The sequence below is a fragment of the Micropterus salmoides genome, unplaced genomic scaffold (assembly GCF_014851395.1).
Source record: "Micropterus salmoides isolate LMB-PRFRI ecotype aquatic unplaced genomic scaffold, ASM1485139v1 Ms_hic_scaffold_16, whole genome shotgun sequence".
Lineage (NCBI taxonomy): Eukaryota > Metazoa > Chordata > Actinopteri > Centrarchiformes > Centrarchidae > Micropterus > Micropterus salmoides.
The window spans coordinates 309,477-335,898 of NW_024040707.1; the positions used below are offsets into that span (position 1 = coordinate 309,477).

Below are 26,422 nucleotides of genomic sequence, written 5' to 3' on the forward strand. Positions count from 1 at the left end.
GCAGGTATGCTCCACTTCTACAGAGCAGTGATACTTACTTTCTCCATCACTGTATGGTGGGGTAACTGCTCAGCAGATGATAAATCTGCACTGAATAGGGTAGTTAGGACAGCGTCAAGAATAATTGGGCTGGACCTCCCTAAGATCTGTGACATCTACAACACCCGTTTACTTAAAACTGGACTGAAAATACTTAAAGATTCTGTACACCCTGCTAATTCTCTTTTGACCCTTCTACCATCAGGCAGAAGGCTAAGAAGCATCAGATCTAGAACCACCTGTTTTTCAAGTAGCACTTACCCGCAGATGAGGTCCCTCAATTCACACCAACAATCCTTATCTGCTCTGCCTATACAACTACATCCTTCTCCTCAATGTTATTAAACGTATTAGCACTTTGTCTGATTTTTGATTATCTGTTATATTTACTCATTAGTATTGTTTTGTTTTTATGCTATATGTTATATATGATGATGTGTTGTTATTTTTGTCCATTATTGTCTTGCGCTGGAACGACGGAGAAACCACTGACACCAACAATTCGCTGATGTTGGAGATGTCAGTAGGTGAGTAAAGCCTTCAATTGCGTATCAATCCGTGCAAAAACTCAAGAGAAATACTATTCTGAACGAGAAAAAGGCGGAGAAGTGGCGAACATTAAACGCCAGCGTCCTCTCCACTCTTGTGTGACCCGTGAGAGGACAATGGAAAAACGGGAGTCTCCCGTGAGCTAACAGCAGCTAACCTCTGCTGCTCCTTGCTTACTTCTGTAGCCTGCAACGGCTGCTGTGTGTGACGTCGTGTTCTTCTTCTGCGCATGCGGGTCACGTTGAGGCGTACGGATCCACGCAGGTGAAGGGTTCTACCTGGAACGGTTCTTTGGAAGCCGCTGGTCTCCAGGGTGTGAATGTGTTACAGTGTGAGTGTGTTACTGTGTGTGTGTGTTACAGTGTGTGTGTGTGTGTGTGTTACTGTGTGTGTGTGTTACAGTGTGTGTGTGTGTGTGTGTGTGTTACTGTGTGTGTGTGTGTGTGTTACTGTGTGTGTGTGTGTGTGTTACTGTGTGTGTGTGTGTGTTACAGTGTGTGTGTGTGTTACTGTGTTACTGTGTGAGTGTGTTACTGTGTGAGTGTGTTACTGTGTTACTGTGTTACTGTGTGAGTGTGTTACTGTGTGAGTGTGTTACTGTGTTACTGTGTTACTGTGTGAGTGTGTTACTGTGTGAGTGTGTTACTGTGTTACTGTGTTACTGTGTGAGTGTGTTACTGTGTGAGTGTGTTACTGTGTGAGTGTGTTACTGTGTTACTGTGTTACTGTGTGAGTGTGTTACTGTGTGAGTGTGTTACTGTGTGAGTGTGTTACTGTGTGAGTGTGTTACTGTGTTACTGTGTTACTGTGTGAGTGTGTTACTGTGTGAGTGTGTTACTGTGTTACTGTGTTACTGTGTGAGTGTGTTACTGTGTGAGTGTGTTACTGTGTGAGTGTGTTACTGTGTGAGTGTGTTACTGTGTGAGTGTGTTACTGTGTGAGTGTGTTACTGTGTGAGTGTGTTACTGTGTGAGTGTGTTACTGTGTGAGTGTGTTACTGTGTTACTGTGTTACTGTGTTACTGTGTGAGTGTGTTACTGTGTGAGTGTGTTACTGTGTGAGTGTGTTACTGTGTTACTGTGTGAGTGTGTTACTGTGTGAGTGTGTTACTGTGTGAGTGTGTTACTGTGTTACTGTGTTACTGTGTTACTGTGTTACTGTGTTACTGTGTTACTGTGTGAGTGTGTTACTGTGTTACTGTGTTACTGTGTGAGTGTGTTACTGTGTGAGTGTGTTACTGTGTTACTGTGTGAGTGTGTTACTGTGTTACTGTGTGAGTGTGTTACTGTGTGTGTGTGTTACAGTGTGTGTGTGTGTGTTACTGTGTTACTGTGTGAGTGTGTTACTGTGTGAGTGTGTTACTGTGTTACTGTGTGAGTGTGTTACTGTGTGAGTGTGTTACTGTGTGTGTGTTACAGTGTGTGTGTGTGTTACTGTGTTACTGTGTGAGTGTGTTACTGTGTGAGTGTGTTACTGTGTTACTGTGTTACTGTGTGAGTGTGTTACTGTGTGTGTGTTACAGTGTGTGTGTGTGTGTGTTACTGTGTGTGTGTGTTACTGTGTGAGTGTGTTACTGTGTTACTGTGTTACTGTGTTACTGTGTGAGTGTGTTACTGTGTTACTGTGTTACTGTGTGAGTGTGTTACTGTGTTACTGTGTTACTGTGTGAGTGTGTTACTGTGTGAGTGTGTTACTGTGTGAGTGTTACTGTGTGTGTGTTACAGTGTGTGTGTGTGTTACTGTGTGTGTGTGTGTTACTGTGTGTGTGTGTTACTGTGTGAGTGTGTTACTGTGTTACTGTGTTACTGTGTGAGTGTGTGAGTGTGTTACTGTGTGAGTGTTACTGTGTGTGTGTTACAGTGTGTGTGTGTGTGTTACTGTGTGTGTGTGTGTTACTGTGTTACTGTGTTACTGTGTGAGTGTGTTACTGTGTGAGTGTGTTACTGTGTGAGTGTTACTGTGTGTGTGTGTGTTACTGTGTGTGTGTGTGTGTGTTACAGTGTGTGTGTGTTACAGTGTGTGTGAGTGATAGAGTGTGTGTTACTGTGTGTGTGTGTGTGTTACTGTGTGTGTTACAGTGTGTGTTACAGTGTGTGTGAGTGATAGAGTGTGTGTTACTGTGTGTGTGTGTGTTACTGTGTGTGTTACAGTGTGTGTTACAGTGTGTGTGAGTGATAGAGTGTGTGTTACTGTGTGTGTGTGTGTGTTACTGTGTGTGTGTTACTGTGTGTTACTGTGTGTGTTACTGTGTGTGTGAGTGATAGAGTGTGTGTTACTGTGTGTGTGTGTGTGTGTGTGTTACTGTGTGTGTGTTACAGTGTGTGTTACAGTGTGTGTGAGTGATAGAGTGTGTGTTACTGTGTGTGTGTGTGTGTGTGTGTGTGTTACTGTGTGTGTGTTACTGTGTGTGTTACTGTGTGTGTTACAGTGTGTGTTACAGTGTGTGTTACTGTGTGTGTGAGTGATAGAGTGTGTGTTACTGTGTGTGTGTGTGAGTGTGTGTTACTGTGTGTGTGTATTACTGTGTGTGTGTTACTGTGTGTGTGTGTTACTGTGTGTTACTGTGTGTGGGCTCCCCTCTGCTCGCTCAGTTGGTCGCACCGCTGGCGCCGTCACTGTGGCGTCGCTACATTTCTAATACAGCAGAACGCCTCCTCCCTTTGCACCTGTCAGAGACACGCCCACCTGCTCACTCACGCCTGGTTACCAAACCATCAACTAGTCGATCGCTTCCTTCGCTGTAGAGAATCTGTCTGGTTTAAAATAAGTGAGGCGCTTTGACGCAGCTCTGCTCCAAGTGCTCAGCTCGTTAACAGTTTAATTAGCGTTTCCTCTGGCGGCGCCGCCGTCTCATGTTTGTCACTGACACACTTCAGAGTGTGTGTGTGTGTGTGTGTGTTATTACCTCGTGTTTCATCACACACTGAACTGAGTGACAATTATTTCCTGCAGAAATTAATTAGCTTCTCGCAGCCTCACCTGGATCTGAACTAACGAGCTGTCACATCAGAAAACTGTTCGTCAATTAAAAGAACAATCATCAAAAAGAGAGGAATAATTGATCGGCAGCTAACAGCGTTTATCAATGTTCTCTCTGTAATTAGACGCAGCGCTGAAGGCATGAAGTAATCAGCGAGTCAGAGACAGGAAGTGAACGTCTCCGTTAGCTGCTATTAGCTGATGCTAGCTGTTAGCTGCTGCTAGCTGTAGGATTCTGCTAGCTGTTAGCTGCTATTAGCTGCTGCTAGCTGTTAGCTGCTGTTAGCTGCTATTAGCTGCTGCTAGCTGTTAGCAGCTGTTTGCTGCTGTTTGCTGGTGTTAGCTGTTAGCTGCTGCTAGCTGCTGCTAGCTGTTAGCAGCTGTTAACTGCTGCTAACTGTTTGCTGCTACTAGCTGCTGTTTGCTGCTGCTGCTAGCTGTTAGCTGCTGCTAGCTGCTGCTAGCTGTTAGCAGCTGTTAACTGCTGCTAGCTGTTTGCTGCTACTAGCTGCTGCTAACTGTTTGCTGCTGTTTGCTGCTGTTAGCTGCTGCTAACTGTTTGCTGCTGCTAGCTGCTGTTAGCTGCTGCTAACTGTTTGCTGCTGCTAGCTGCTGTTAGCTGCTGGCGGTCTGTGGCTCAGAGGACCAGCATAGATGGACACTCTGCTTCATCACAGTGAGCTGTGAGAGTCAGGGAGGTTAACCTCAGTTCAGAGGATCGATGAAAGCAGAACAGGCCAAATGCAAAGATCGGAAAACAAGAGAAAAGAACTCAACAGAACCTTATAAAACAAATAAATCAAAGCAGCATGAGGACAGAAGGAACATCTTAGTTCTGAGGAGAATATTGATCCTGAGAGATTATCAGTCCTGAATATTAATTAGGCGGAGCTTAAAGAACGGACGTTAAAGTCGCTGCAGCGGACTCTCAGTCACCTGAAGTGGACAGACGGTCTATTATTAGTGTCACCTGTGTAAAGAAGCGGCAGGTGAGCAGCGACTGAAGGTACTGCACAGAGGTGTAAATGATGAGGTACGCACAGTATCAGAGTATAAACACTGTGTGGTGTACACAGTACAGTGTTTCTCCTAAAACGACCCCCCGCCCTCAAAGACTGATGTAAAAATGTATAATTTTAACTACCTGTCTGTCTACCTGTCTCTCTGTCTTCCTGTCTGTCTACCTGTCTCTCTGTCTTCCTGTCTGTCTACCTGTCTCTCTGTCTTCCTGTCTGTCTACCTGTATCTCTGTCTTCCTGTCTGTCTACCTGTCTCTCTGTCTTCCTGTCTGTCTACCTGTCTCTCTGTCTTCCTGTCTGTCTACCTGTCTCTCTGTCTTCCTGTCTGTCTACCTGTCTTCCTGTCTGTCTACCTGTATCTCTGTCTTCCTGTCTATCTACCTGTCTCTCTGTCTTCCTGTCTGTCTACCTGTCTCTCTGTCTTCCTGTCTGTCTCTCTCTCTACTGAAGGATTCCCGCAGGTCATATCCAGAATTTCACGAGGTAAAACCTGTAAAATAAATATTTCTGTTCTTTGAATCATCCTGTGGCCTCTGGGGGGGTCCAGACCCACATGTTGGGAACCCCTTGTAGTACACAGAGTAGTAGCTGTTGTAAGAGTAGTACTAGTACTGTGTGAGCAGCAGTGTTGGCAGTAGTACTGCCGACCTCATGCTGAAGGTATTTGCTGCTGCTCTGCTCTACGTCTCTCCCACTGTTGCGTAACGACAGGACGTACCCCGCCAAAGTAAAATACGCACACACTTTTACTTCATCATTTAACAGACGTAGTTTCTCTGTTTGCGGTCGACCTGTGAGAACAGAGAGAAATCTACACACAGATGATCGGTACATTTACTCAACACACAATTTGGAGGTACTTGTACTTGAGAATTTCCATCTTGTACTTCTGCTGAACTCCATCTGTTGTACTTTTTACTCAGCTCTGTTTATCTGACAACATTAGTTACTTTGCAGATTAATAAATAAATGAAGTATTATTACAGATGACTTACAGACTTGAGTATATATTTTGATGCTGATACTTTTTAATGTTTTACTTAAAGCTACATGATGTGAGATGTGTTTGTGTGTGATGTGGCGTGAGTGTCGGACGGCGTTGTGTTGAAGAGGTGGTATTATGCTCATAATCTTATTCAGAGTTTGTACCAGAGCAGGTTTCCATGGTTATATTTTTGTCAGACTGCACATTGCTGCAGCTCCTCTTTTCACCCTGTTTTGAAGGCTCCGTTTTAGCTCTGGAGTGATACATCTTGTCTCTAAATGATCTTTGTTGGGAGTTGCACATGCTCAGTTCCTAGTTAAGGACTACTAGCCAATCAGAAGCAGAGTAGGGCGGGTCAGCGAGAAGCCGGTAAACGGCTCGGGTTCAGCCGGACTGGAGCGAGAGTTTCAGAGCGGTGAGTTATTAATCTGTATCCATAAAGTTTTAACTGAGCTCTGTCTCTACATCACAGGAACAACTTTATGTCCACTGACTGCCTGGAGGGCAGCTAGTGTTTGGAAGGGAGAGGAGAGCTGTGTGCTGCAGCTCGCCGTTTCTGAGGGCGTGTCGGAGTCGCCGCTCGGCGAGCGTTATATTTAGCTTTCACCCCTGTGACGTCACAAGGATGAAAGGGAAGCGGCTGGACTCCAAACGAGCTGTTTTCAGTTCAGAGCAGAGTTTTCTGTGGGAGATGGGAACTCCCTTTGGGCTGGACTTTGGCTTTTTCACTTTGAAAACCTGTTACATGCACAAAAAAGGTTTATAACTCAATAAAGGAGACGGGGGAAAGGCAAAAGCAGAATACCACCTCTTTAATAACACCTGCATCCTCTCAGCTCTTTTTGCTCAGCCAGTAAAACCCAGTCAGATATTTACCCTAAAACTCGAGTTGCCGCCTCCCGTTTCCCGGCCTGCTGTGGGAACACGTTCTGACTAATGAACGCAGGTCTCCATTAGAAGCCTGGTCTGGTTTCTATAGAAGTTCTCTGGACGTCTAAAAGCCGTTAAACCCCGCGGGGTCGCCGCTCAGATCGTCGATACAGATATTAATGTTCCTGATCAGTGTGTCAGTGTGGACACGCTGCACGCCGTTACGTTGCGTTACGACGGAAACAACGAGCCCCAAACTCTGATTCTTTTACCGCCGTAACCTGCCCGGTACAAGAGAAAAGTGGCGCCTCCCGTCACCTCTGAAGCGCTCGTTCAGTCCGAATGTGTCGTTCCTGATTATTTATCTTCCTTCAGTCTGGGAGGCTCCACCCATCAAAAGAACCAGAATCCAGGCTGTGAATCCTGTCGTGTGAAGTCCGTCGCTCTCTGTCTGCTAACTTCTGCCACACTTCTCTGATCCTGCAGCCTGCTGCTGTTTTCCTTATGCTGCTGCCTTCAAAATAAAAGCGCCGAAACTGTCTGTCGGAGCTAGATCAAACGAAGGACGTGTATTTGATATTGGATGATTTTTATGCAAATATGTTTCACAGCAGCCTGTTTCAGTTTTGGGTGAGAGGAATTAAAGGCCTGTCCCAAATAAAGGCCGGGTCAATTCTGTGATTTTAGCAAATAAAAGCCCGGGCTGTTCATCAGAGTTTTATGGTACTCTTGCTCCGTTTTTCTCTTCCTCCTCATCTCCTTCGGTCTCTGCCGTGATATCCATACTGAGAACACGGAGCTGGCTTCTTCCAGAGAACTTCAGAGTCTGAAGAGTCCCATCAAACTGAGTTTGAAGCTGTTACTATAAGATAAAAATACAACATAATGTTGCTTTAGGATCTGAATACTCGTTCCCCTGCAGCAGATGAATGCCAGACAGGCTGAAAGGGGCCCAGGATTGATCCCTGTGGGACTCCCCCCCCCGCTACAAGAGCTGTCTCTCACTTTAGTGTCTCTGGGTCCAGCTTTTCGTGGGAATCAGTAACACGTCTGAACATCCAGGTTTTCATCACTCAGGTAAGGAAAAGTGAGGCAGAAAGTTTCCACATTCCTCTCCGCTGCCCCCCCCCCCCCCCCCCCCCCCCCCCCCCCCACACACACACACACACACACACACACATTCTCCTCCCCCCTTTTCGCCTTTTGCATCATCCCTTCCTCTCTTTGCAAACAGCTGCCCTACATACTGCAGGAGAGGGACTGTTGCATCACCACAGACAGCAAATATTACACACACACACACACACACACACACACACACACACACACACACACACACACACACACATATATACACACACACACACACACACACACATATATACACACACACACACACACACACACACACACACACACACACATATACACACACACACACACACACACACACACACACACATATACACACACACACACACATACACACACACACACACACATATACATATACACACACACACACACACACACATATACACACACACACACATATACACACACACACACACACACAGAGAGGTGGATTAATTATGATTCGGTTGCCAAGGAGATGATGGAAGAACGAGCAAATCTGTCAGCTCCCCAAAGACGCTGAAGACTCTTCACACTTCATCCTCTCTCTCTCTCTCTTTATCTCTACCTCGTTCTGCTGCTCAATCGGGGGGGGGTATATATTATCTATTATATCATGAGTGATTGTTACCATGGTGACGATAATCCAGGCTTACAGGATGCTCTCGTTGTGTCTGTCAGTCCTCTGAAACGATCCATTAGTCCGTAAATCACTGTTTTGATAATCGATCAGTTATTTTTATCTGAAGTTTCTCGTGCCTGCGGCGGCGGCGGCGGCGGCGGCGGGGGGGTTACCACAGGTCAGATGTCCACAGGAGGTTCTGACAGGAGAAGAAAATAACCTTCAGGCTGTAAGAAAGAGATTTTGTTTCTCGCCTTTCTGTCTCTGTAAATTTCTTTTATTAACACATAAAACCCATAATACAGCAGGCTCTTCCAGCCGACGCGTGTGAAGGCAGCTCAGGTAGGGAAGTAGCTCTGGAGTCCTGATGCTCAACAACAAATTCAGCAGGTAGAAAACATAAGAAACACAAAGAAAGAGAAAGCACATGTAGCGCATGGCTGCTGAGGCAGAATGAACCAACCGCAACAATGCCAACGCTCTGAAGACGTTTCCTTCTTCACTAGACCAGCCGACAAACTGGTGATCAGCGGCGACGTTTGCGTGTTGCGCACAGGACGTCTCAACACGTCTCACCGTGCCCCCGTGTCAAAGGTCAGAGGCCATGTAGTGAGCAACTGCTGCAAAGCTGGAACAGGAAGGATGGAGACGGCTACCAAAATAAGAGTCCTGGCAGACGCGTTCCTGTAGAAGAGTTTATTGCATCAGTAAATGAACAGACAGACTGTGTGTTGGGGGAGGGGAAGGAACTAATAAGCTTAACTGCCTCCCCCCCCGCCTGTTTCACCGTTCACTGCCCTTCCTCCTCCTCCTCCTCCAGGCTGTGATGGCTGACTGAACAATGTTTAGGAGCTAAGTGGAGGGGCCGGCGCTCCACCACACACACACTGTGTCTTTGTTTGATCTGTGGCGGCGACATTTTTAACTTCTCGGTCCCAGTTTCTGTTAAATGCTCGTCCCGTTCGTTATTCAGATGCTGTCGTCGTGACAACAGAGACGCAAAGATGTGTCAGCGCTAACAGCTGGACGGTGTGATCAGCTGTCGCGAGTCGAGGAGATTAGACCGTCATTAAACTCAGAAATGAGATTCTTAGTGTCTTTCTGCAGACACGTCGGGACCTGAATGCCTCTCAGATTTAAAGCAACAGCTTTCCGAAGACCGAAGAGAGTTAAATCAGCTGATTTCCAACAGATGTGCGGATGCTTTTATAATGTGCTTCATACAAAATTAACAAATGAAGTTCTGACTGATTTTATTATAAAAATATCAATAAAGTCAGTAGAGCAGCAAGTAAAGTAGAAATAAAGGACGTGAGCTTTAAAGAGATTCAGCTGGTTCATATCTGATCAGATGTTTGAGTAGAGGAACTGGGTCCAGCAGCTCCGACACCTGCTGGTTTCAGGGCGACACGCTGAGGCTCTCTGTCGTCGAGGCGCTTTGGCATCAAAAGGGAACTTGAGGAAAACACAATTTTCCAATGTGTCCACATTAGTGAGAGTTCAGTGTGAGAGGCGGCGGCAGCTGGGTGAAACCTGAGCGCAGCGTGTGTGTGTATGCGTGCTGTAGTGAAAGTGCACGCCGTGTTGGGTTTCAGTGTGATGTGTGTGTCAGAGGGAGGCAGACAGATTGAATGAGTCTGTTAACGGATACTCGTGTCTGACTGAACCAGACTCCCTTCAGAAAAACACTCAATTCAAGGTCTTCACTGAAATATCTAACACGCGCTGAGATTCTCTGAAAAGTGAACATTTTGCTCCTTTATTTGACTTCACACCGTTTAGTGACTTGTCAAAGGGGTCATGGCCAAAAGTATGTGGACGTCCGTCTCCGCATTCTTCAGTTGGTCTGCGTCGGATTTTTTCCTCGTTTGCTTTGGGCCTCTCGGTTCCAGAGAAGCAAAATTTTAATGCTGCAGTATGCAGTGATCTTTCAGAGCCATCATGGGGGGTCAGCTTCCCCACAAGGGGCCCGGAGATCAATCTTAAGGGTCACGAGATGATTAACAGGAAAAAAATGTATTTCTGCCTCACAAGCGTCTTTTTATCGTTTGCCTAAACTCTTTAGCGGATGGTCTTACTTCTTCAGATTTCATATTAGGTATTTTAATAAACCCTGAAAATATCAGTGTATAAGAAGACTTAAATCAGTTGGTTTCCAATAGAAGTTCTTCATTGGTTAACAAATCAAAGAAACTAAGTTTAATAAAATGAGTTTTAATAAATCAGCAGATTCCAAGTAGAAGTTCTGCATTTGTTTTTTTTGATAAACAAAGAAAGAAAAGAAATCCTACAGAAATTACATGAGTGTCACGATCACGTGTTAGACGTCTCAAACGGGCAACGTTCAGAATCAGAAATCTTTGTTTTAAGGGATAGAAATAATAAGAGAAAGTTGGTAAGTGGAAAATAAAATCAAACATAAACCTAAAGATAAAGTATTTACAGTAAATATAAAGGATTTTACAATATTAACAGATAGGCAATGAAGAATAGTAGCAGTGTTCTGTGTTTGTGAATGAGAGGCAGAGACGTTAATCAGTGTGTTTCAGCCCGTTAATAGTCACTGACAGTTAGTGGAGCTGCAGTTAACGGAGTAATAATAGTACTTAGCAGCTGAGTGTGTGTGTGTGTGTGTGTCAGTGACTAATCCGATCAGTTACCAGAGCCATTGGTCATATAGCTGGCATGGTGTTCAAAATGGGTACTATCAGCATTTACCCCCCCCTTCCCACACAGACACACAGTGTATTATGTGTAATAGGGTTGGAAACCCCCCCCCCCCAGTATTGGACTGGACCACACATTTAACACACACACACACACACACACACATATACTCGGAGGTATTGCATTACAGTGGAATTTCAGGCAGCTGCAGCCGCGGGTGGGTGTGTTCGTTCGTGTGTGTGTGTTCGTTCGTGTGTGTGTGTGCGTGTGTGTGTGTGTGTGTGTGGTAACTTCAGGTTGATTGGTTTCCTGAAATGTGAAAGCTGCTGCAGGACTTCACTTTGCTACTGTCTCTGTCACTGACGATTATCACACACAATTAAACCTGAAAGTTAAATCTGCGTTTTTCCGATGGGAGTTTTGAACTGGATTCTTCTCGAGAGACTAAATAAGATGATTTCTAACGGAAGTGACTTGGATTTTTTATATAAAGTTAATAAACGCAGAATTATGCGAGTTAAAACAGGCGTTTTCCTATGGAGGTTCTGACTGGGATTTATAGTGGAAGACTTAATCTATAAGTCTATAATGACCTACTTCTAAAGAAAATAGAAAAACGGCTTCACTTATGGAAACTTTTAGCTTTTTTAGAAAATGATCATATACATGTTTTTTTATTTACCTGCGTGTGGATTTTAGTAGATGCGTCTATATTTACTTTGTATGTTATTCCTTTTCTATTTGTGCAGGTTGTGTTTTGCTCTACGAGCTGAACTTCTGTCATCACTATTCTGTGCGTTCAGGGTAATTTGTGGTGAGAACCATCACTTGTAAAATGACTTCCGGTGACTTTCAGTGTGAACTTCCTGTTTGCTCACTTCCTGTGTTTGTATGTTCCCACCCTCAGTCTGACAAACACACACACGTTTGTTCCTCTATCCCCGTGGGGACCTCTCGTTCACATTATGCATTCTCTAACCTGAACCCTAAAACCAAGTCTGGACCCTGAAGCTCGTCCTCATGGTGACACAAGTCCCCATCAAGTTATTTTGCATTCAGGTCCCCCTGAGAAATAAGAACATGAAACACACACGATTCTCTAAGTTACGCCCTACGCTGCGCCCTAGCATTGTTGACGTGGCGGGTGACATCGCCGGGTTAAACGCCACTTTGGTGGACAGGGAAAACGGAAAGACACGTGTAGTACGGTAAGCGTATTTTGGCGATCGGCGTCTCACACACAGCCAGCAGTCAGCTGACTGACCGTTCCAGAAGGAGTCCAGTCTGTCCTGAGCCAGAGCATCGGGGGGGGGCTTGTCGGTCAGACGCCAGAGGCGTCACTCTGTTTTATTTTCATTGGCCAACTCTTGTGTTGAACCTCAAACTGAGTGTTTTTGTTTGTTTGCTCGCTGGATCCAGAAAAGAGGTTTGTGCTGTGACTCATTCATTGGTGGTTGAACTGTGCGTTTTGCACTGAGCGCTCTCTGAACAACACGCTGAGCTGAACTTTGTGTTTCTTGTGGTCTGTAGGCCGACCTGATGAAATGAGTATAATTTGATGCTGCCAACATAATAATAATTCATGCAGCACCTAATTTCCTCCTAACACAGGCCGGACCCACAGGAAACAACAGTGCATGTTTAATATCAATCCCTACCAAGCCGACCAATCACAGTCCTTGTGCTCTGCGTCGCCGCGACGTGTGCTTACGTTTTGGAGGGAATGCTAACACCTGCTGTCAGCACGCTGATGTTTGCTCACAGCACCGCTGCGGGCTCTGAGCATCAGGAAGTGATGTGCGGTGGATGGGCGGGCGCCACCGAGCGCGCTCAGCTCGTCGGCAGCTGCAGAGCCCGATTTGTTGTTGTCACTCGATCCTGCCGGCTAATGAAAGTCTCGGGTTTGATCTTACAGACTGAGTGTGTCTGTCTCTCTCTGACACGTGACCTTTAACCTGTGACCCCGGGACAATCTGTCTGCTGTCTCCGTGAGTCCTCGGGCCGAGCGCAGAACAAAGTAGGTGACGACGGTTTGATTCCAGGGGTCGGAGGTCACTTCCTCTGTTACTCCATTCTTCTTCTCCGGCTCGCTGCCTTCTTCTGTTTCCATCTTCTTCTCTTGTTTCCTCCGATGATCTTTCTGTTTGGGCAGATTTGGTCAAACCGGCGTTCTCGTCTTCCTCTGATGTGTTAGAGATATTTTTCTGGCAGAAAACCAGATCTGTGAAGCTGCAGAAGAAACCAGCGGCACCGTATTTGATTAAAATGACCTTCAGCTCTACACGTCACTAACGGCTGCTGATGGAAATGAAAGATTTAATTTAAAGCTGATGCCACACAAGACGAATTTCCCAACACCAAATGCTTTTATCAGAAATGTCTAACGTTTCATTTTCTTAGGTGTGTTTGTGCTGCTGAGGAAGAGAGAGGCCAAGCTGGCAGAGTTGGAGCTTCGGCGGCTCTGAGACACTTTGAATGTTCCTTCTTCTGCTTGCTAAATGTATTGAAAGCCTTTTTATTGAATTCAGCTTAGCTTAGCACAAAGACTGGAAGCGAGAGGAAACTGCTAGCCTAGCTCCGTCTAAAGAGAACAAAAAACAGCCGTCAGAAAATAAAACGGACTCATTTTTACAAAGGGTTTGGTGTGTGGCTCCTGTGAAAACTGACGGATTATTATTTTAAATACGCTTTCATACGATTTCTGTCAGAAAGTGAGAAGCATTCGCCGTCTGCTGCAGTGTCCTACTTTAACGTCTCCTCCCTCGCTCTGCTGCCGAGTGTGACGGAGTGTGAGTGTGTGTGAGTGTGTCTTGGTGAAACAGGATTGTGTAACTGTGGGTTCTGTTGTGAGTCAGACCTGCTGCCTCATCAGTGTGTGTGTGAGTGTGTATCTGCGTGTGTGTGTGTGTGTGAGGCTCGTCAGCTCTAATTAAGCTCGGCTGCTTAACGAGCAGGCAGCTAATTAACACACTGAGAGAACTACACACACTCCTCCTTCATCGCTCGCTCGGCTTCCCTCGTCTTTGTTTTTATCTTCCGTTTTTTCTTTAATTCCCATTTTGGTTCCTCACTTGTTTCCTTTCTGACCTCCTTTTTCCTTCCTCCTCTCTTTCCTTCTCTCCCGTTCTCCTCATCTCCTCCCCTTTGTTTCTTTCCTTCCTTCTTTTCTTTTATTCCCTGCTTTCTTAATTTCTTTCCTTCCCACCACCTCTGCTTGCTTCCTTTCCTTTCTGTTTTCCCTGCATTACATCCTTCCTTCTCTCCATTCCTCTCTCCCATTCAGCTCCTCTCATTCTCTCCTTCCTTCCTTCCTTCTCCTCGGTCCCACCTCCTTCCTTCCTTCCTTCCTTCCTTCCTTCCTTGTCATTTTCTCCTTCCTTCTCTCCTCATGCCCCCCCTCTCTTTCTACGCCCCCCTCCCTCCTCCTCTTCCTCTTCCTCTGGTGTTTTTCTGGGTCAGACACGGAGGGAGGCGGGAGGTTTTGGGGAGATTTGGGGAATCTTATTTTAGTCGCTCCACATTTTCAAACAGACTGCTCGTCTCCTCATCAGCCCTCTGCTGTATTTAACATCACACTCACACAGATATACACTCACCATTACCACCATGATCACTATCATCATCATCATCACCACCATCATTATCACCAACATCACCATCAATACCTCAATATCACCATCACCACTATCATTTCCAACATTATCACCATCAATATCATTTCCAACATTATCACCGCCATCATCATCACCGCCATCATCATCACCGTCATCATCATCATCATCATCATCACCATCATTATCATCATCACCACCACCATTATCATCATCATCACCAACATTATCACCACCATCATCACAGATACACTCACCATCATTATCACCAACATTATTATCACCATGACCACTATAATTTCCAACATGATCACCACCATCATTATCACCAACATTATCACCATCATCATTATGATCATCACCATTATCACCACCATTATCACCACCATCGTCGTCATCATTATCACCACCATCGTCGTCATCATTATCACCACCATCGTCGTCATCATTATCACCAACATTATCACCACCATCATCACAGATACACTCACCATCATTATCACCAACATTATTATCACCATGACCACTATAATTTCCAACATGATCACCACCATCATTATCACCAACATTATCACCACCATCATTATGATCATCATCACAGCATCATCACCATTATCACCACCATTATCACCACCATCGTCGTCATCATTATCACCAACATTATTATCACCATGACCACTATAATTTCCAACATGATCAACACCATCATTATCACCAACATTATTATCACCATGACCACTATAATTTCCAACATGATCACCACCATCGTCATCATCATTATCACCAACATTATCACCAACATTATCACCACCATCATTATGATCATCACCACAGCATCATCACCATTATCACCACCATTATCACCACCATTATCACCACCATCGTCGTCATCATTATCACCACCATCGTCGTCATCATTATCACCACCATCGTCGTCATCATTATCACCAACATTATCACCACCATCATCACAGATACACTCACCATCATTATCACCAACATTATTATCACCATGACCACTATAATTTCCAACATGATCACCACCATCATTATCACCAACATTATCACCACCATCATTATGATCATCATCACAGCATCATCACCATTATCACCACCATTATCACCACCATCGTCGTCATCATTATCACCAACATTATTATCACCATGACCACTATAATTTCCAACATGATCAACACCATCATTATCACCAACATTATTATCACCATGACCACTATAATTTCCAACATGATCACCACCATCGTCATCATCATTATCACCAACATTATCACCACCATCATTATGATCATCACCACAGCATCATCACCATTATCACCACCATTATCACCACCATCGTCGTCATCATTATCACCACCATCGTCGTCATCATTATCACCAACATTATCGCCACCATCATCACCACAGCATCATCACCATTATCACCACCATTATCACGACTATCACCACCATCATTATTATCACGATTATCATCACCATCATTTGGCACTGATTTTGATTAATTTATTTTAGCCGTTTGTTTGTTGTCTTTTACTTGCTGACCAGCAGGTGATTTAATAGTAAAAGTTTGGATGGTATTTGAAGTTTGACATGATTTGGTCATTTCCATTAACTTTTGTAAAAATGTGTTTTTGCTAGAAAGAAGGAAACTAAATTTGCAGGCTCAGAGAGGAAGTCTTGTGTCTGGCTTTGGAAATGAAACTTTACTTCATCAGAAGAAAAGAACCCCTAACGGCTCCAAAGCTGGTTTATATGTTGTATTTACATGTTTATTGAACAGGTGGAGAAACAGAAATGTCTGACGGCAGCAGTTCGTGTTGGAGCTGTTTGTCCTCACTATGAAACTCACCTTTACCTTTAAAAGAGGGCTTCCCTTTGAAGGCACGCCGGTATCACACAAGCCAAACTCTCCAGAACACTAAAGCCGTTCATAAATGCATGTGAAGTTTTATATTCCGAGGTCGTTTTTCACCAGTAATCAATAAAGAAAGTAGATTTACAGATTTGGAAAGGACGTCTTGTGGTCTCTCTGGTTTTGAAAATAAAGTGAGCTCTGTGATTAAATGTATATTAATGCTGGTTTCTGCGTGATCCTCCATCATGTTAGCATTTCTCCATCTGCTTTCAGCGTGTTCTGTTAGCATCAGGCTAACATGTTGATCCGTTTGTGTGTTTCAGATCCGGGTGGATGGAATCCCACCGCCGGCCCAGAATGCTTTGCTGTATGAGACTGTGACGGTGGTGGAAGGGAAGCCGATCCTGAGAGACATGGTGTTCAGTCCGGACCATCAGTACATCTACCTGCTGAGTGACAGACAGGTAAAACACACCCACACCGTGTCCTCTGTGTCTCTGCTCAGTTTGTGTTTATGAAGTCCATCCAAACACTCGGATGACCTGATGGAGGCGCTACATTAACCTGTTCACTGTGTTCTCACCATCCTTAAGCACAAAAGTCTGGATGTTTCCACCGCTCAGACTTAGATTAGAAAAATTACAATGGAAGTTCTGACTTGTTTTTTTTTATCCAAGAAGAAAAGAGTTGTTGAGTTAAATCTGCAGATTTCTAATACAAATTCTGACTAATGACTTTAGACAATAATCTCTGCATCAAAGGACAGTTAAATCTGCAGATTTCCAATGGAAGTTCTGCATTAGGTTTTTCAATAGATACAGAAAACAAAGAAGTTTTCTGTATAAGTTCTGTAACAATAAGAGTTTTAACTTGGGACACACACACAGTAAGTCAGTGGCTCTGCAGTTATTTATAAGGGAGGCTGAGTGTGTGTGTGTGTGTGTGTGTGTTTGAATGTGAATTCTGTTGTTTTACCATCTGCAGACAGGAAGTTGTGAACGTGAATATTGCTCAGCTGGCGCCGCTGCGTGTCCCATGTTAAAACTCTTAATGTACCGCTGAGAGGAAGCAGAGCTGAGTTCAACAACTGTGACTTCCTGTGCAGCTGACGACACACAGAAATATGCTCGTATTCAGATTTTATTTGTTGATTATTTAGAAATTCTTCGTGTGTCTTGGGCCTGATGTCAGAGCACAGCTGCTGAGTTCAGCTGGCTGCCAGTGAGACTCTGATGTCTCTGATCCTGCAGCACTAATCATGGAACAAACAAACACATCTCCATAAACTGCAACTGTTTGAGTGGAAAATAACATTTGTAAAATCAGATTTCCTCCTGGAGTGTCCACAAACTTTTGGCCGTGTTGTGTAGCAACTTCTTAACCAGCAGATTTCCAGAGGAAGTTCTGACTTTGGACAAACAAAATAATCTCTTCATAAAAGAAAACTTTAAAAAGTTGAATCAGCATTGTGATATGATCACATGATCCCAAACACGGTGTGCCTAAATGTGACTTCATCACACGTGAAACAAGTTTTGTAATTGATGTTTTCACATCAATAAATACATTTCACATATAAAATATATGAAGGCGAGTACTTGTATGTGAGGGGTTTCTGTAAGCAGATTGTCTGCAGTTTGAACTTGATGCGTCAGAGGAGAAACTGCATGAGAACAAAATCTGTAGAATCAGCTGGTTTTTAAATGAAGTCTGGCAGAGAGAAGCAGCGTCACTGTTTCTTTAAGAAAAACCTGATAATAAGGTCAGAGAGGGGACAGCACTCCCTGCGTGAGACAATGAATGTATTCATGTGTGAACATCTGAATGAGACGGAGACAAAGTGTCCGCTGTGTTTACTGTCTCTCTGCTGCAATGACTTCTGGGTAAAAGACACCACACACACACATTCACACACTGACTGACTGTCTGCAAAATCAAGACAAATGTGTTACACACAGGCCTCAGGCTGTTACTGTCAGCGGGAAACCACCAAACCACACTGAGATAACACACACACACACACACGTTCAACCAATCAGTCAACTCCAAGTCAGTGTAACGTTGCGGTCAATAATAATAATACATTGATAATCAATTAAAGGCTTATAAATATCCATCATGTTTTCTGTTTAAAGTATCAGACAGCAAACGCATCTCTATCTCAGGGGTTCAAAGGGGAATCATTCATTTTCTCTATAAGGAGCACGATGAGAGACAGTTTGGTCTCAGGTTTCATGAACGTTCTTTAACAAATGAATCATCTAACAGCTAAAATCCTTTCAGATGGACGACCATGTGACAAAAACTCATCATCCTGGGGTCTAATTTGTGTCCATTTAGAGGGAAAAACAAAACAAAAGCAAATAAACCCGGCTGTTCTCATCTGCTGCCGCACGCCATCAGAGCAGCGGCGTCCCTTCCTCTGACCTCTGACATGCACTTCCTGTGCACGTCTGAAACCACGCAGCTGTCAGACGGCCGCGTTAACACAATGCTGGATCTGTGTTTCAGGTGACCAGGCTTCCCGTGGAGAGCTGCGAGCAGTACGGCAGCTGCTCCGGCTGCCTGGGGTCAGGAGACCCTCACTGCGGGTGGTGTGTCCTCTTCAACAAGTGAGAGCTCCTCTTTATCTCTGTGGTGTGATGTAGCTCTAGCTACACATTAGTAGTTGTTGTTGGTAAAGTACTTGTCTGTTCGAGGATGTACAGCAGTTGATAAACAGTAAAACTACAGCGTGAACTTCATGACGGTCTCCGTCAGACACCGGGAGGCAGCGTGTCCTTTAGAGGTGGACCGAGTGGCGGTGGGGAGGTTCGGTGGTGCAGGCGGGATGGAAGAGACCGTCGGGTCAGGTGAGGGGGATATTAGCGTCTAATGGCCTGCAGCTTTAATCCCGCCTCTTCTCTCTGGTGATGTTGTGTGGGGGGTTTCAGCCTCTGAGCGTACAGCTCCAGGTGAGTCGGGCCAAAGTTCAGCTTCATCGAGCGCCGTTAGCCGTTTAGAGTACAGCGGCCGTCGGATGGTCGGTTTACAGTCCGACCAGTAAAATGTAGCCAGCAGCCTGCATCACTGCTGCTGTGGTCGTTTCCCCTTCAGACTGGATGTTAGGATGAGACAAGGAGGCAGAAGTCTCACCACAGATCCACAGACATGTGAACTTCTGATAAAGAGCAGAACTCTCTGAAAACCCAGAGCGGGTTCACGTCATTACTATCATGGCGTACGCCGGTGTCTCATCAGCTGGGCGGAGTTGATTCACACAGAGTCAACATCATTAGTTAAACATCTGCTTTCCACTGCTGCTGCATTCAGGGGCTGCTGCATTCAGGGGCTGCTGCTGCTGCATTCAGGGGCTGCTGCTGCTGCATTCAGGGGCTGCTGCATTCAGGGGCTGCTGCATTCAGGGGCTGCTGCATTCAGGGGCTGCTGCTGCTGCATTCAGGGGCTGCTGCATTCAGGGGCTGCTGCTGCTGCATTCAGGGGCTGCTGCATTCAGGGGCTGCTGCTGCTGCATTCAGGGGCTGCTGCATTCAGGGGCTGCTGCATTCAGGGGCTGCTGCATTCAGGGGCTGCTGCATTCAGGGGCTGCGGCTGCTGCATTCAGGGGCTGCGGCTGCTGCATTCAGGGGCTGCTGCATTCAGGGGCTGCTGCATTCAGGGGCTGCTGCTGCATTCAGGGGCTGCTGCATTCAGGGGCTGCTGCATTCAGGGGCTGCTGCATTCAGGGGCTGCTGCATTCAGGGGCTGCTGCAGCTGCATTCAGGGGCTGCTGCATTCAGGGGCTGCTGTAAAAGTTGCAACATCTTAAAGTAAAGTACAGAAAGAAAGTATTTGCACTTCATGCCTGCGTTGGAGAGTCTGGTCAGTGCTGCACCTCTGCTGAAGTTCACCTGCAGCTGGTTCCACATCTGGAGCAGAGACCGAACCAGCAGGCAGCAGGGAACCAACGTGGCGTCACGCATGTTCAGCCGTCCACAAACTCCTGACCGCGAAGAGGAACTGAGGCTGCAGGAGAAAAGATATAAACAAAGATAAAGAACATTTCCCATCATGCCGTGTGTGTGTGTGTTCCCATGAGGCGTCATTAATGTTTCTATAAATGGTTCACACACACACGTTGGCATCACCAGAAGTGTTTGATGTTCCGCGTCCAGGCAGGAAGTTCCTCTCTGGATAACCGCCAGTTTGTTCCCCCTTCAAAGTAAAAGCCTGTGACTGCCAAAGTAAAAGCCTGGCTGTTCCAGACGTGGTGCGGTGGCTCAGGCTGACCTCATCGTGAAGACTCGATAATGTAAACCATCTAATATTGATCCTGGATCGGCGGGGGCGGCGCTGAGCATGTGCTCAGTCTGCAGTCCTGTCAGTCTCTGGCAGCGCTGAAAGATCATTAAATGGCATAAAATGTTCAGATCTGATCCAATAAAATCAAACCGTGTGATTATTGGCTGCTTCTGTTGTCATAGCAACACACAGAGTAGCCGACAGACGGACAGGTGGTCTCTACCTGTCGCTCTGCTTCCTCGTCCTGTCTCCATCTGTTGTTCTTAACATTATTATTTAGATTCTGTTTGAGGGGAAATGCTTTTAAAACTAAAGACGTGAGAGGCGGCGGCGGCGGTTAGCTTTTCGCCTTACACAAAGAATGGATTAATGTTAAAACTCATCTTAGTGTATTTGTTCTTAAGACGTGAAGATAATCTGCAGCAGAGGAGAACCGGGCCGACATGCGTCCAACACTCGTTCCCGAGGCGGGTCTGAACACAGTATTGGTCCTGTAGCGTGACGGCTTCACAGACCGTATAAAGAAGTGGGCGTGGCCGCCGTGACGTCCCCGCTGGTTTGTGGACCACTGTTTTGAAGCCTCCACTTTGGCATTTTGGCCATCTTGTCTTTTTGGAACCGGACGTGACCATATTTGGATGAGGGGGCGGAGCTAGCTAGCTTGGTTAGCTAACTCACGTTAGCTGTGATATTAGGCCTCCCCTGCTTCCTGGTCTCTGTTCCTCTAAATAATAATTAATAAGAACTTATTATTAATGACGAATGAAATAAAAATAAAGTGATTGATCACCACCTCGCGGTGACCTTTGACCCCTCCAGGTGTTCCAGACAGGAAGCGTGTGACAAGTGGGAGGAGTCTCAGCACTTCAACACCCGGCTGGACCAGTGTGTCGACATCTCCGTTACCCCGAGCAACATGTCTGTCACCTCCCCGGCAACACAGGTACGCACACACACGGGTGACGTATTGATTGACAGCCGGGTGGACCAGTCGCTTTGTGTGCCGGCAGCAGGTAAACACTGGTGATGTCACACGCACCTGCCCTCATGTATGACCCCTCTCTCTCTCCGCAGTTGACCATTCGTGTGCAGAACGTGCCGGCGCTGTCAGGGGGCGTGTCCTGCGTGTTCGAGGACCTGAGTGAAACCCCAGGAGAGGTGCAGGCTAAAGGTCAGGTGACCTGTCTGTCCCCGTCACTGAGAGACCTGCCGACGCCCACACACACCTACGGTACTGAGTACTGTATCAGGGTACTGAATACTGTATCAGGGTACTGGGTACTGTATCAGGGTACTGTATCAGGGTACTGAATACTGTATCAGGGTACTGAATACTGTATCAGGGTACTGGGTACTGTATCAGAGTACTGTATCAGGGTACTGGGTACTGAGTACTGTATCAGGGTACTGGGTACTGTATCAGAGTACTGTATCAGGGTACTGGGTACTGTATCAGGGTACTGGGTACTGTATCAGAGTACTGTATCAGGGTAATGTATCAGGGTACTGGGTACTGTATCAGAGTACTGTATCAGGGTACTGAGTACTGTATCAGGGTACTGTATCAGGGTACTGAGTACTGTATCAGGGTACTGGGTACTGTATCAGAGTACTGGGTACTGTATCAGGGTACTGTATCTGGGTACTGTATCAGGGTACTGGGTACTGTATCAGGGTACTGGGTACTGTATCAGGGTACTGGGTACTGTATCAGGGTACTGTATCTGGGTACTGTATCAGGGTACTGGGTACTGTATCAGAGTACTGTATCAGGGTACTGTATCAGAGTACTGAGTACTGTATCAGGGTACTGTATCTGGGTACTGTATCAGGGTACTGGGTACTGTATCAGAGTACTGGGTACTGTATCAGGGTACTGAGTACTGTATCAGAGTACTGTATCAGGGTACTGAGTACTGTATGAGGGTACTGTATCAGGGTACTGAGTACTGTATCAGAGTACTGAGTACTGTCTCAGAGTACTGTATCAGGGTACTGAGTACTGTATCAGGGTACTGTATCAGAGTACTGGGTACTGTATCAAGGTACTGTATCTGGGTACTGTATCGGGGTACTGGGTACTGTATCAGAGTACTGTATCAGGGTACTGAGTACTGTATCAGAGTACTGTATCAGGGTACTGAGTACTGTATCAGGGTACTGTATCAGGGTACTGAGTACTGTATCAGAGTACTGAGTACTGTCTCAGAGTACTGTATCAGGGTACTGAGTACTGTATCAGGGTACTGTCTCAGGGTACTGAGTGCTGTATCAGGGTACTGTATCAGAGTACTGACTACTGTATCAGAGTACTGAGTACTGTCGCAGAGTACTGAGTACTGTATCAGGGTACTGTCTCAGGGTACTGAGTGCTGTATCAGGGTACTGTATCAGAGTACTGACTACTGTATCAGAGTACTGAGTACTGTCGCAGAGTACTGAGTACTGTCTCAGGGTACTGTATCAGGGTACTGAGTGCTGTATCAGGGTACTGGGTACTGTATCAGGGTACTGTATCAGGGTACTGGGTACTGTATCAGGGTACTGAGTACTGTATCAGGGTACTGAGTACTGTATCAGGGTACTGTATCAGGGTACTGTATCAGGGTACTGAGTACTGTATCAGGGTACTGTATCAGAGTACTGACTACTGTATCAGAGTACTGTCGCAGAGTACTGAGTACTGTATCAGGGTACTGAGTGCTGTATCAGGGTACTGGGTACTGTATCAGGGTACTGGGTACTGTATCAGGGTACTGTATCAGGGTACTGAGTACTGTATCAGGGTACTGTATCAGGGTACTGAGTACTGTATCAGGGTACTGTATCAGGGTACTGTATCAGAGTACTGAGTACTGTCTCAGAGTACTGAATACTGTCTCAGGGTACTATATCAGGGTACTGAGTACTGTATCAGGGTACTGTATCAGGGTACTGAGTACTGTATCAGGGTACTGTATCAGGGTACTTAGTACTGTATCAGGGTACTGAGTACTGTATCAGGGTACTGTATCAGGGTAGTGAGTACTGTATCAGAGTACTGAGTACTGTATCAGGGTACTGTATCAGGGTACTGTATCAGGGTACTGAGTACTGTATCAGGGTACTGAGTACTGTATCAGAGTACTGTATCAGGGTACTGAGTACTGTATCAGGGTACTGAGTACTGTATCAGGGCACTGAGTACTGTATCAGAGTACTGTATCAGGGTACTGAGTACTGTATCAGGGTACTGAGTACTGTATCAGAGTACTGAGTACTGTATCAGGGCACTGAGTACTGTATCAGAGTACTGTATCAGGGTACTGAGTACTGTATCAGGGTACTGAGTACTGTATCATGTATCAGGGTACTGAGTACTGTATCAGGGCACTGAGTACTGTATCAGAGTACTGTATCAGGGTACTGAGTACTGTATCAGGGTACTGAGTACTGTATCAGGGTACTGAGTACTGTATCAGCGTACTGAGTACTGTATCAGGGTACTGTATCAGGGTACTGAGTACTGTATCAGGGTACTGAGTACTGTATCAGAGTACTGTATCAGGGTACGGAGTACTGTATCAGGGTACTGAGTACTGTCTTAGGGTACTGAGTACTGTCTCAGGGTACTGAGTACTGTATCAGGGTACTGTATCAGGGTACTGAGTACTGTATCAGAGTACTGAGTACTGTCTCAGGGTACTGTATCAGAGTACTGAGTACTGTATCAGAGTACTGTATCAGAGTACTGAGTACTGTCTCAGGGTACTGTATCAGAGTACTGAGTACTGTATCAGAGTACTGTATCAGGGTACTGAGTACTGTATCAGGGTACTGTATCAGAGTACTGAGTACTGTCTCAGAGTACTGACTACTGTCTCAGGGTACTGTATCAGGGTACTGAGTACTGTCTCAGAGTACTGAGTACTGTCTCAGGGTACTTTATCAGGGTACTGTATCAGAGTGTGAGTACTGTATCAGAGTACTGTATCAGGGTACTGAGTACTGTATCAGGGTACTGTATCAGAGTACTGAGTACTGTCTCAGAGTACTGACTACTGTCTCAGGGTACTGTATCAGGGTACTGAGTACTGTCTCAGAGTACTGAGTACTGTCTCAGGGTACTTTATCAGGGTACTGTGAGTAACGTTACCTCGTTCCCTTCAGGAGAGAAGCGAGAGGTCCAGCTGAGTCTACGTTCCTCAGAGACCGGACTCCAGTTCATCAGCACCAGCTTCATCTACTACAACTGCTCTGTGCTCAACTCGTGAGTCTGAACCCGTCTCCTCTCTCGTCTCCTCTCCTGTCTCCTCTCCTGTCTCCTCTTCTGTCTCCTCTCCTGTCTCCTCTTCTGTCTCCTCTCTCGTCTCCTCTCCTGTCTCCTCTCCTGTCTCCTCTCTCGTCTCCTCTCTCGTCTCCTCTCCTGTCTCCTCTCCTGTCTCCTCTCCTGTCTCCTCTCCTCTCCTCCCTTGTCTCCTCTCTCGTCTCCTCTCTTCTCCTCCCTTGTCTCGTCTCCTCTCCTCTCCTCCCTTGTCTCCTCTCTCGTCTCCTCTTCTGTCTCCTCTCTCGTCTCCTCTCTTCTCCTCCCTTGTCTCGTCTCCTCTCCTCTCCTCCCTTGTCTCCTCTCTCGTCTCCTCTTCTGTCTCCTCTCTCGTCTCCTCTCCTGTCTCCTCTCTTGTCTCCTCTTCTGTCTCCTCTCCTGTCTCCTCTCGTCTCCTCTTCTGTCTCCTCTCTCGTCTCCTCTCCTTTCCTCCCTTGTCTCCTCTCTCGTCTCCTCTCTCGTCTCCTCTCCTCTCCTTTCCTCCCTTGTCTCCTCTCTCGTCTCCTCTCCTCTCCTCCCTTGTCTCCTCTCTCGTCTCCTCTCTCATCTCCTCTTCTGTCTCCTCTCTCGTCTCCTATCCTCTCCTCCCTTGTCTCCTCTCTTGTCTCCTCTCTCGTCTCCTCTCTCATCTCCTCTTCTGTGTCCTCTCTCGTCTCCTCTCCTCTCCTCCCTTGTCTCCTCTCTCGTCTCCTCTCCTGTCTCCTCTCTCGTCTCCTCTTCTGTCTCCTCTCCTGTCTCCTCTCTCGTCTCCTCTCCTTTCCTCCCTTGTCTCCTCTCTTGTCTCCTCTCTCATCTCCTCTTCTGTCTCCTCTCTCGTCTCCTCTCCTCTCCTCCCTTGTCTCCTCTCTCGTCTCCTCTCCTGTCTCCTCTCCTGTCTCCTCTCCTGTCTCCTCCCTTGTCTCCTCTCTTGTCTCCTCTCTTGTCTCCTCTCTCATCTCCTCTTCTGTCTCCTCTCTCGTCTCCTCTCCTGTCTCCTCTCTCGTCTCCTCTTCTGTCTCCTCTCCTGTCTCCTCTCTCGTCTCCTCTCCTTTCCTCCCTTGTCTCCTCTCTTGTCTCCTCTCTCATCTCCTCTTCTGTCTCCTCTCTCGTCTCCTCTCCTCTCCTCCCTTGTCTCCTCTCTCGTCTCCTCTCCTGTCTCCTCTCCTGTCTCCTCTCCTGTCTCCTCTCTTGTCTCCTCTTCTGTCTCCTCTCCTGTCTCCTCTCGTCTCCTCTTCTGTCTCCTCTCTCGTCTCCTCTCCTTTCCTCCCTTGTCTCCTCTCTCGTCTCCTCTCTCGTCTCCTCTCCTGTCTCCTATCTCGTCTCCTCTCCTTTCCTCCCTTGTCTCCTCTCTCGTCTCCTCTCCTCTCCTCCCTTGTCTCCTCTCTCGTCTCCTCTTCTGTCTCCTCTCTCGTCTCCTATCCTCTCCTCCCTTGTCTCCTCTCTTGTCTCCTCTCTCGTCTCCTCTCTCATCTCCTCTTCTGTGTCCTCTCTCGTCTCCTCTCCTCTCCTCCCTT

At 46.2% G+C, this 26,422-nt stretch overlaps 1 protein-coding gene across 1 annotated transcript in view; it reads left to right on the forward strand.

Annotated features, from left to right (window-relative positions):
* The window catches only part of plxna3 (plexin A3), a 132,229-nt gene that overhangs the window by 66,024 nt on the left and 39,783 nt on the right, over positions 1–26,422 (forward strand). Inside the window, exons 7-11 of the mRNA XM_038722619.1 lie at positions 16,669–16,809; positions 18,857–18,957; positions 21,446–21,569; positions 21,701–21,857; positions 24,776–24,875. Of these exons, the coding sequence (XP_038578547.1) occupies positions 16,669–16,809; positions 18,857–18,957; positions 21,446–21,569; positions 21,701–21,857; positions 24,776–24,875 (623 nt within the window). The remainder of the gene's footprint in view (positions 1–16,668; positions 16,810–18,856; positions 18,958–21,445; positions 21,570–21,700; positions 21,858–24,775; positions 24,876–26,422) is intronic.